This window comes from Engraulis encrasicolus, chromosome 6 (genome assembly GCF_034702125.1).
Source record: "Engraulis encrasicolus isolate BLACKSEA-1 chromosome 6, IST_EnEncr_1.0, whole genome shotgun sequence".
Lineage (NCBI taxonomy): Eukaryota > Metazoa > Chordata > Actinopteri > Clupeiformes > Engraulidae > Engraulis > Engraulis encrasicolus.
Window position 1 is genome coordinate 578,668 of NC_085862.1, and position 12,950 is coordinate 591,617.

The window sequence follows — 12,950 nt, forward strand, 5'->3', positions numbered from 1 at the left end:
GTAACAATCGTGTTGTGTTGCATGTGTGTTGTGCATATGCACGTGCGTGCGTGTCTGTGTGCTTGTGCGGTTGTGTGTATGTTTTTGTGTTTGTGTGTGTGTGTGTGTGTGTGTGCGTGCGTGCGTGTGTGGGCGCGTGCATGCTTGTGCGGTTGTGTGTGTGTGTGTGTATTTGTGTGTGAATGTGCATGCTTGCTTGTTTGGTTTTGTGTGCTTATTTGTATGTGTGTATGTGTGTGGTTGTGCATGCTTGTGTGTGTGTGTGTGTGTGTGTGTGTGTGTGTGTGTGTGTGTGTGTGTGTGTGTGTGTGTGTGTGTGTGTGTGTGTGTGTGTGTGTGTGTGTGTGTGTGTGTGTGTGCTTATGTGTGTGTGCGTGTGTGTGTGTGTCCACCACAGGGTCCGGTGTGTATGCTAGCCTACCTGGTAGCGTCGGGCCTCTTGCTAACGCGCATGCGGCGTCCCGCCAGTCACATGACCGTGACGGAGCAGACGTACGAGGGAGAGTACCGATTCGTCAACTCACGACTCATCACCAACAGGTACTGAGCAGGGGGGGCAGGATTTGGCTGCTTAGCTTTGCCGGTTAGCAAGTCACAATTTTCGCATTTCCGACATCCACTTCGCTCCACTTCGGTCATGATGATTGGTGGGTGCGCAACCTTTACAGGTCTGTGGTTGGGCACCTCCATGCATCCAATGCCCGTCTTCCATATAGCTTTCTGATTAACCGTAAGTCAGACAATAACGTGGCACGTAATTGGCTGAGTAAACTGTCGGCGGAAACGACTCCATCTTTGAAGCTGAAAAATGTGTTCAATTTTGCCTGAATTCACTGGCCTAGCATTTCCCATTGAAATGACTGGAGACGGGACTTATTCACTCTCTCCAGTTCTTATACTACCTCCATGGTACTGAGTTACCTGGCAACGACATGATTGGCTACCGGGTTACCTGGCAACGACATGATTGGCTACCGGGTTACCTGGCAACAACATGATTGGCTACTAATGTTCATCATCCGAGTTCTTTTCCATATTGTGTTTTCGTGATAAGCTGCCCAAATAATATCTTACTGTACCGCTGCCCTGGGGGTCGTTTCTCGACAGTGCCTTTGCTAACGACTTTAGCCATTTTGTTCGTTCTTAAGACCAACGTTGTAACCAAGGTCTTCAGTCGGTCTTAAGTTGTTCTTAAGTTGTTCTTAAGTTGTTCTTAAGTTGGTCTTGCGTCTAAAGACCAACTGAAGACCAACTTAAGACCAACTCAAGAGCAACTTACGACCAACTCAAGACCGACTTAAGACGGTTAGCAACGACAAGAATCGAGAAACGGAGTCCTGAATAGAGAAGTTGCCCGCCCTGTGTATCATCACCTCTCGTGCCAGGCAACAACATGAAAGTGAAAGTGAAAGCCCATTGGGAAACTCCAACTCCCATTGTCATTGTGACACAGCACTCCACCGCACACAAGTGAACACTGCACACTGCACACAACGAAATTGCATTTATGCCTCACCCGTGCAAGGGGGCAGCCCTCAGTGGCGCCCCATGGGGAGCAGCGCGGTGGGACGGTACCATGCTCAGGGTACCTCAGTCATGGAGGAGGATGGGGGAGAGCACTGGTTGATTACTCCCCCCACCAACCTGGCGGGTCGGGAGTCGAACCGGCAACCTCTGGGATGCAAGTCTGACGCCCTAACCGCTCACCCATGACTGCCCAACATGATTGGCTACTGGGTTAATAATATCTTACTGTACCGATTAGGAGTCGACCGATACAGGTTTTTTAATGGACGATGCGATACCATTTTTTTTTTCATCACCCTTGGCCGATACCCGATTTCCGATGTCCGATATTTGGGGCCGATATGGGTTAAGGAAAAAAAAGGTTAAAAAAATGACAACTATTACAGGTCTCAAGTTAAAAATAAACATTCCTTTAGCATTATCAAATTGAGGTAGAACTTGTAACATTTAAACACCCACTCAAACAATCAAGTAATGTCTAGCAATCAAGTAATAAAAAAAAATAAATATAGTAAATAAAGTGTCTTGGTGCTTTTAAAAAAAATCTGAATGACATAAAATAATAAACATTGCGTATCGGCCAAAACCACATGCGTATCGGCCGATACCGTTACACTTAAAATAGGCAAGTATCGACCCGATACCGATACCGATATAAATATCGGTCTATCCTTAGTACCAATGCCCTGAAACATTGCCCTGTGTATCATCACCTCTCGTGTGTACTCTGTGTTCTTCCAGTTCCTCTGGCAGCCTGTTTATGCTCTCCCCCTTTTTACTCAAGATAAAAGTAATGTGATGTAATGTAATGTAACGTTTAGGTATAGATATTAACTTCTTAATAGTAATGTAGTGTGTAGTGTCATAGTGTCCTCATCTGGTTTCTTGCAGTGGCTCTCCTTCGTGGTCGGTTTTTACACTCCAATCACTGCTATATATCTCACAGCACACATGTCCTCTTGTTCTGCTCCACAGCGAGGAAATTGCTTTCTACAATGGCAATGTCCGAGAGAAGGAAATCATCCAGACGGCTTTCCAAAAGTTGGTAAGAATACTGTAACAACATCTTGGGATAGTGTTATAAAATAATCACTGTAGATATGATTGTATACAGTATAGATATGAAGTATATATGGTTGTATACTTCCGTGGATTCACTTAAATGTGACCAAACTTTATTGAAATTCCATTTCATAATACTGATATGGGGTGTCTGCTAGGGCTGCAAGATATATCGAAAATGTATCGATATCGCAATATCACTGCTTGCGATACACGCATCGCAAAAGTTGGTTATATCGTGATACCTACTTTTTAATTTTTAATAACAGACAATTTGGTGAAAAGGTTAAAATAGGTATTAAAAAGGTTGACATTTTAAGTTGATGCTGTACATTAGCCATGTTTTTTTCCGAATAAAAATAATTTTGGAAATAAAACATTGTTCTCAGCTGTTTCATACATGATAAAGTGTAGAATGGCAAGTAGAGGGGGGAAAATATATGTATATATTAAATATTGCGAGAAATATCGATATACAGTCATGTTATCGTGTATCGCATATTTTTCTAATATCGTGCAGCCCTAGTGTCTGCCATGTGTAATGGAGGCCAATTAGCAGAGTGTGGCGTGGAACGTTAGTAAACCTCCCTCGCGAAACCTCAGTAGTGTGGCGTGGAACGTTAGTAAACCTCCCTCGCGAAGCCTTATATAGTGTTGGTAGCGCTGAGCTCAGCGGTATCATGCTGATGATTTAGCTCAGCGGTATCATGCTGTACCTCCCATGACTGATCTGAAGTGTTGATTTGGAGGTAGTGAGTTTGAGACGCGAGTGGCGGACTGTGCAGGAACACCTCGATTACACATGTGTATGAATTAAACTGATATTTTTTGTTCACATTGCATGACTGTGTGCATACACTACTGTAGAGGTTCTTAACCTGGGGTGCGGGCCCCCCCTGGGGGTGCGCCAGAGATTTCAGGTGGCGTGCGGAATTTTGTTTGTGTTGAGGTTTGCGACCAAAATTCAGATTCTGAACATTATAATTAGGCCAAATCAAGACCAAATTAGGAAATGTTTTGGTCCCTATGTAAAGTCATTTAAGTATTGATTAATGTCTCCAGCAAGATTCATTGTAATTAATCACTAAAATCATTTTAAGTGGGTATACATGTGTAGACGTTTGGGAGGGGGGTGCGCGACTTGTCTTGGGCACAGGTAAGGGGGTGCTTTAAAGTGATACTGTCCCATTTTTGGAAATAAGCTGATTTGACACCTCTCCTTGAGTTAAATTATTCAGTTTTACCTTTCTCCTGTACTTCCTGCCGTTCTCTGAGTATGGCAGTGCAAATTTTACCTCCATGCTAGCACTTAACATTGAGTCCTATGAGACCAGCTGGCGGCTAATTGGTGTCATAGGATTCAATGTTAACTGCTAGCTTAGAGGTAAAATTTGCACTGCCATACTCAGAGAAAAGTTGAAAGTACAGGGGAAAGGTAAAACTCAATCATTAAACTCAAGGGGAGGTACCACTGCACTACTGGATGTAAGTGAACCTTCTCTTTCTGCTGTTTCTCCGCAGGTCAGCCATCTACAGACGTTCATGTACTTCCGCTTCTCAATGGGATTTGTGGACAGCATCATCGCCAAGTGTGAGCATATGCAACACACACAAACACATTGCATTAACATGTAGCCTCTTAAAGGGACACTGTGTAAGATTTTTAGTTGTTTATTTCCAGAATTCATGCTGCCCATTCACTAATGTTACCTTTGTCATGAATACTTACCACCACCATCAAATTCTAAGTATTCATTATGACTGTGTAAATTGCACTTTTCATCCATGGTCCGCCATTTTGAATTTCCAAAAATAGCCATTTTTAGCTGCAAAAATGACTCTATTTGGACCATACTAGAAAATATTTGTTTATTACTTAGTAAACTTTCATGTAAAGATCAAATTTGGCAATAGGCAGCCCAGTTTCAATGAGCAGCATAGTTGCAGTAGACTACCTTTTTTGACCATTTCCTGCACAGTGTCCCTTTAAAACTGTATTATAATACTTCAAATTACATCATCTATAGTCTTAATAGTTCTGAACTAATGTAACCCTCTAAAATAGGCCTTTGTAATACCTGTCACAAGTCCAGTAGCCTTCAAAGAAGTTATAACCTTATACGTTCTGAACCAGTCATCTGCCAATGCCATCTAATGCTTGTTTGAAAAGAAAAAAAAACCTTCCTTTAATATTACCCATATTTCATATTTTTTCCTCAAATATGAGCATGTGATCTTTACTTTTTCTGAAATATAAAGTCATGCACTGACTTAATGACAGATGTCCATGTGCTGCTGTTAGAATAGCAGCTACAACATGCAGCAGTTCAGGGTTATCCTAGCAAGTGGCATAGCTCAGTTATCGTGAGGTCATTTGTAATCGTGGACCAAGGGGTGACTGGTGTTTCACGGTTCTCCCCCACCCTCTGTTCCTCACCCTCGTGTCTGCACACATTGCCATGGTGGTGAAAAAAACACGGCCTTAAATATGACCCTTATTCTCTCCTCAATTATTTAGTGAAAACACTTAATGCTTAATCCACTCTTTTTAGAGACCACTGACAAGTTGACCTGGCTCATCATAATGCTGTAATGTGTCTAATGGCTCTCGTCTTTAGAGTTTTAAACTTTTTGCCGTCTGCATCTCTCTCAGTTGACTGGTGTCTAATGGTCCTCCTCTCTCCTGTCCCATGTAGACATTGCCAAGGTGGTTGGTGTCTATAACAGTCTTAATGCTATATCTGTCTCCTGTCTCCCGTCTCGTGTAGACATTGCGATGGTAGTTGGTGTCTATAATAGTCCTAATGCTATATCTGTCTTGTGTCCTCTCTCCTGTCCCATGTAGACATTGCCAAGGTGGTTGGTGTATATAATAGTCCTAATGCTATATACGTCTTGTGTCCTGTCTCCTGTCTCCTGTGGACATTGGCATGGTGGTTGGTGTCTATAATAGTCCTAAAGCTCTGTCTCCTGTCTCCTGTAGACATTGTCATGGTGGTTGGTGTATATAATAGTCCTAATGCTATATACGTCTTGTGTCCTGTCTCCTGTCTCCTGTATCCTGTCTCCTCTCTCGTGTCTTGTGTCTCCTGTGGACATTGCCATGGTGGTTGGTGTCTATAATAGTCCTAAAGCTCTGTCTCCTGTCTCCCGTCTCCCGTCTCCTGTCTCTCTCCTGTCTCCTGTCTCTCTCCTGTCTCCTGTCTCCTGTCTCTCTCCTCTCTCCTGTCTCCTGTCTCCTCTGTCCTTTCTCCTGTCTCCTGTCTCCTGTCTCCTGTAGACATTGTCATGGTGGTTGGTGTCTGTCTAATGCTATATCTGTCTCCTGTCTCCCGTCTCGTGTAGACATTGCGATGGTGGTCGGCTACCTGGTGGTCAGTAGACCCTTCCTGGATCTCTCCAACCCCCGACATCGCCACAGCACTCACGCCCAGCTGCTAGAGGTAACAATACTACAATACATCATAGACTACGTTATTACACACAGTTAGACCCCATCGCCACAGCACACACACCCAGTTGCTGGAGGTAACAATACTACAATACATCATAGACTACGTTATTACACACACTTAGCCCCTGCTAGAGGTAACAGTACAATACAACATGGACTATATTACACACAGTGTTGGGAAAGTTACTCAAAAACTGTAATGCATTACTGATTACATGTTACTGTCTTTTCAAAATAATCCCTTACACTACAATATTACTATATTTAAAATGTAAGGCATTACACTACTTTTGCATTACTTTAGTTACTTTCGCCAAAAGAACTGTAGGCCTAAATATGGATCTGGCAATTTATTACAGTGTAAATCAAGCTCATGAGTCATGATTTTTTTTTACCTTTAACCCAGGAGGTGTTTTTGGCAGCATGCAGACTAAAAACTACCAGGTTCAGGAATAGCTTCTTTCTGACCCACCACACTGAATACCACTAAAATCCAGGTCATTGTAATGCATTTGTAACTTAAGTTATTTAGCATTGTAACTAAGTAAATATTACAGATTTTTGCCCTGTAATGCCTTACATTACTGCATTACAGCAAAAAGTAATGCATTACAGTAATTAATTACTTTTGTAATGCATTACCTCCCAACACTGGTTATTACACACAGTTAGACCCCATCGCCACAGCACACACACCCAGCTGATGGTGGTAACATACTATAACACAACATGGACTACATGGACAACATCGTAGATCTAGCAGACATATTACTTACAGCACATGCTAAACCTGCTACTGACCAGCATCACACACACAAACATCTACCGACATGCTAACACAGACACGTTCACATATACATACATGCTAACACAGACGCATTCACATCTACCGACATGCTAACACAGACGCATTCACATCTACCGACATGCTAACACAGACGCATTCACATCTACCGACATGCTAACACAGACACATTCACATCTACCGACATGCTAACACAGACACGTTCACATATACATACATGCTAACACAGACGCATTCACATCTACCGACATGCTAACACAGACGCATTCACATCTACCGACATGCTAACACAGACACGTTCACATATACATACATGCTAACACAGACGCATTCACATCTACCGACATGCTAACACAGACGCATTCACATCTACCGACATGCTAACACAGACGCATTCACATCTACCGACATGCTAACACAGACACATTCACATCTACCGACATGCTAACACAGACACGTTCACATATACATACATGCTAACACAGACGCATTCACATCTACCGACATGCTAACACAGACACATTCACATATACTGACATGCTAACACAGACACATTCACATCTACCGACATGCTAACACAGACGCATTCACATATACTGACATGCTAACACAGACACATTCACATATACCGACATGCTAACACAGGCACATTCACATCTACCGACATGCTAACACAGACGCATTCACATCTACACACATGCTAACACAGACGCATTCACATATACATACATGCTAACACAGACACATGGACATCCACACACATGCTAAGACAGACGCATTCACATCTACCGACATGCTAACACAGACGCATTCACATCTACCGACATGCTAACACAGACGCATTCACATCTACCGACATGCTAACACAGACGCATTCACATCCACACACATGCTAACACAGACACATTCACATCTACCAACATGCTAACACAGACACATTCACATCTACCGACATGCTAACACAGACACATTCACATCTACCGACATGCTAACACAGACGCATTCACATCTACCGACATGCTAACACAGACACATTCACATCTACCGACATGCTAACACAGACACATTCACATCTACATGCTAACACAGACACATTCACATCCACACACATGCTAACACAGACACATTCACATATACATACATGCTAACACAGACACATTCACATATACATGCTAACACAGACACATTCACATATACATGCTAACACAGACACATTCACATCCACACACATGCTAACACAGACACATTCACATATACATACATGCTAACACAGACACATTCACATATACACACATGCTAACACAGACACATGTACATTAGAGTGTGGCTCGGGCCGTATTTTTCTGTCCGAGCCCGGCCCTCAGCCGACAGAAAAGTGATCGACCCCGACCCGAGCCCGAGACTATTTAAAATGTTTGTGTCCGAACCCGTCCGAAGCCCGAGACCACTGTAATAACAACAGAACCTGTGCGCAAGCAAGATTTTCTATGTGGGCTCCTCCATACTCAAAATAGCACGTGATAAATAGCCAAGATAGGCAAAGACGTTAGGATGAGGCAATTTGCAGTAGCCTAATTTAGTTACGCACGCATAGTAAGTATAAACACACACACACACACACACACACACACACACACACACACACACACACACACACACACACATGTGACAGCGCACCTTATGTTTCCTTCGGTTAGACTAACCAGAGATATTGGGTGCGGTGTCCAAATGCATGGGAGGGGCGTGAGAGGATAAGAAAGGCGAAAACTAGGGAATACGTTTTGGATGCAGTCAGCACGCTATCGAAGCATTTGTTACGTTACTGTTAATGCAAATAAATCCCCGCGAGCCCTGTGAAGCTGCTGCTCCTTGTCGTTAAGAAGGATGGGCTATAATTTAACCCAGAAGAACCTGTTCGGCCCCCCCCAAGAGAATGTCATTTCCCCTGATGTCCATGCGGTCAATATAAAATCAGGAAAGGTTGCACGCGCATAGTTACAACTGTACAGTAAAAGTGACAACAATTAAGAAGAACCTACGTGAAGGACATGATATGTCACAGCGGACAAAGTAGTAACAGGAAACCTCTCCTACCTTACTCCACGTAGCTTGTGCATCTTCTTAGTTATCCATATTATGCTCCTTGCTAGCACATGCTGGAAATTTAATCCTTGGCGAACAATGCAGTGACAAACTTCGTCATTTTAAGTTCAACATTCAAGACAGCCTCGGCATGCTAAAACATGGCCTAGGCTACACTAGGCCTACAACAAAAGACCACGCGTCCGCTGACAACTGTTGATTTGGTGCTTTTAAGAAAACAAGTTGACTAGGTATCCCTACTCGGCTGACTGGGAGTGAGCGTCCATGTCGCCACTGGTAACTGGCGCGCGCATACAGCCAATAATAATCACTCGCACGAGTAGCCTACCAACATTTTCATTTATGCATAGCCTATTCAATTATTTATTTTTTAATCACAAAACTGCCGTTTGCATGAACTGAAACGTTTCCTCTGGTTGCTTACAATTTTCACAATGTCTGTTTGCTTCAAGCCCGAGTCCGACCCGAGTCCGACAGATATTCTATTTTTTTTGTCCGAGCCCGGCCCGGCCCGTCGGGTTCCGACCAGGCCCGTCGGGCTTCGGTCGGGTTGCCATGCTCTGATTCACATATACATACATGCTAACACAGACGCATTCACATCCACACACATGCTAACACAGACGCATTCACATCTACCGACATGCTAACACAGACGCATTCACATCTACCGACATGCTAACACAGACACATTCACATCTACCGACATGCTAACACAGACGCATTCACATCTACCGACATGCTAACACAGACACATTCACATCTACCGACATGCTAACACAGACACATTCACATCTACCGACATGCTAACACAGACGCATTCACATCTACCGACATGCTAACACAGACACATTCACATATACTGACATGCTACCACAGACACATTCACATCTACCGACATGCTAACACAGACACATTCACATATACTGACATGCTAACACAGACACATTCACATCTACCGACATGCTAACACAGACGCATTCACATATACTGACATGCTAACACAGGCACATTCACATATACACACATGCTAATACAGACACATTCACATCCACACACATGCTAACACAGACTCATTCACATATACACACATGCTAACACAGACACATTCACATATACACACATGCTAACACAGCAGAGGCGATTCCTCCTTGAGTACAAGGGAGGCGCCGCCTCCTGTCCAAAATCACGGAGAATAGTATGTAAACTAATGCTTTACACGACTTAATAACATTGCTATTTCAGACCCAGCTCCATATAAAATGCATGTGCTCAACTTAGAGATGAAACCAATCTGTAATACGATCCCGAGGCTCGCACGAGTTTTTTTCCGCTCAAGACAACGCAAGCGAGTCGAGTCTCAATGGACTTCAATGGCATGTGGGATTATATGCTTTTTCAATGGAAAAATGCTAAACGGTCATTGGCTATTGCCGTGAAATTTTTTTGATTTTGAGACTGAGCCTCACTGGGAGTGAATGGAGAAGAGAGAGGAGGGGGGAGGGACCGGAGACTGGAGCTCCGACTTGTGATTGGGTGAACCCCGTGTCAGTAGGCTACAGTAGTTGATTTCATTTCGAAATGCGGATATGTTATTAATTTGACTGAGAAGTTTCGTCGTGGTAACCAGTGGGGAAGCTATTCATTGCGGTGTACTCCAGTTTTGTGTACATATTCTTGTAAACCTAGTGTTGCGAATAAAGTCTTAATAGTGGCACGTCCTTATCCTTTTTAATCTCCCAATTCAAAAGTTGAAGTTGCCTACTTTTCATTAGGGCTAGCTTGCAAGAAAGCCAGAGAGCTATGCAAAATGCCAAGCATTGTGGATTAAATTCTGGCGAATTCCAGTCGTCCTTATGAGGAGAAAATGAATATCAAGGAGCAGAGCAGAGCACTGCCTAATATTGACTTGGTGAAAAAGGTAGGGAAGAACAACCGTTTTTTTTTTTAGCTTTCGTGGTGTGGTGTCTGACCAACTGGTTAACTGCCAAGTCCCGTCAGTGGCGAGTCCTTGTTTCCTACTGTGTTGGCAATGTCTGGTAAATAATTAAAGATTTTGCGACCTCTAGTGGTAAGTTAAGCCGTGCACCCAGTAATGAACAAAGACAACGAAGGCAAACTCAATCACATCATTATGTGGCGGAGGTAGGCCTAATGATAATAATAATAATAATAATAATAATAATAATTAAAAAAAACAAAAAACATTTCCCCATGAATAGGCAACAAGGGGGATAATGATTCATGATTAACAAATTTGTTTCAACAAGAGTCCTTTAGTGTCTGAGGCCATATGTGGCTCAGGACCAAGATATGTGTCAAAATTGAACCCCCCCTAGCCCCCCCCCCCCCCCCCCCCCCCCCCCCCCCCCCCCCCCCTCTGGACATATTGTAATTGAACAGCCTCCCCTGTTTGACAGACTACCAGCCGCCACTGTAACACAGACACATTAACATCTACCGACATGCTAACACAGACGCATTCACATCTACCGACATGCTAACACAGACACATTCACATATACTGACATGCTAACACAGACACATTCACATCTACCGACATGCTAACACAGACGCATTCACATATACTGACATGCTAACACAGACACATTCACATCTACCGACATGCTAACACAGACGCATTCACATCTACCGACATGCTAACACAGACGCATTCACATCCACACACATGCTAACACAGACACATTCACATCTACCGACATGCTAACAAATGCATGTGCACATAGAGTACAGCAGACACGTATCCTTTGACCTCTAACTGCTGTATGTGTGTCCTTCAGGACTACTACGAGCCTCTAGCCTGCACACAGCCACTGACAAACCCCCCCCCCCCATCCCCACCACCATATCTGCGACTGAACATTCCACCTGCACTACTATATTTGTGACTGAACTTTCAACCTGCACTAATTCAAAACATGCGCACACACACGCACGCACACACACACACACACACACACACACACACACACACACACACACACACACACACACACACACACACACACACACAAGCACACTGCACTTTCTGCACTAAACCCAAACATAAACACACTGACACACACTGACACACACACACAGACACAGACACACGAACACACACACAGACGCACACCGCACCTTCTACCTGCACTAAACACACACACACACACACACACACACACACACACACACACACACACACACACACACACACACACACACACACACACACACACTGCTGCTGGTGTACTTGACAAACCTTTTTAATATTTATTTTTCTTCAAAATGCTACTATTACCATGTCTAGAACGCTATAAAGGACTTTTTTAGGAAAAGCACAAAAGCACAACAATACCTCTTAATGTATGTCCTCTACAAGTCTTCTGTTGTCCAGTCTTGCACTTTAAATGTCTGTATGAGCACTGTCTATGTCCATACTGTCTTAAGTCCATGTATAAGTACTGTCTATGTCTATACTGTCTATGTCCTTACCTAGATTAGTCTATGTCTGTATGGGAAAGCAAGAAATGTAATTTCAAATTCTTTGTATGACCAGTGCATGTAAAGAAATTGACAATAAAACCTACTTGACTTGACTTGAGAAACACACACACACACACACTCTCTATTTGACCTCTAATACCCATATGTGTGTCCTTCAGGAGTACTACCAGAGTGACCTCTAACTGCTGTATGTGTGTCCTTCACTATTTGACCTCTAATACCCATATGTGTGGGAGTACTATTTGACCTCTAAAACCATATGTGTGTCCTGCAGGAGTAGTATTTGATCTCTAACTATGTCCTTCAGGAGTTTGACCTCTAACTGCTGTATGTGTGTCCTTCACTATTTGACCTCTAACTGCTGTATGTGTGTCCTTCACTATTTGACCTCTAACTGCTGTATGTGTGTCCTTCAGGAGTTTGACCTCTAATATCCCAACCGTATCTCACTCTTTTCGTGAAGTTTTCACGAAAAAAATAGATTAATTTTCG

General features: G+C 43.2%; 1 protein-coding gene across 1 annotated transcript in view; it reads left to right on the plus strand.

Annotated features, from left to right (window-relative positions):
* LOC134450578 (ATP-binding cassette sub-family D member 3-like) overlaps positions 1-12,950 on the plus strand; it is a 52,817-nt gene that overhangs the window by 9,387 nt on the left and 30,480 nt on the right. The window contains exons 9-12 of the mRNA XM_063200412.1: positions 398-540; positions 2,503-2,572; positions 4,111-4,180; positions 5,935-6,032. Coding sequence (XP_063056482.1) covers positions 398-540; positions 2,503-2,572; positions 4,111-4,180; positions 5,935-6,032 — 381 coding nt within the window. The remainder of the gene's footprint in view (positions 1-397; positions 541-2,502; positions 2,573-4,110; positions 4,181-5,934; positions 6,033-12,950) is intronic.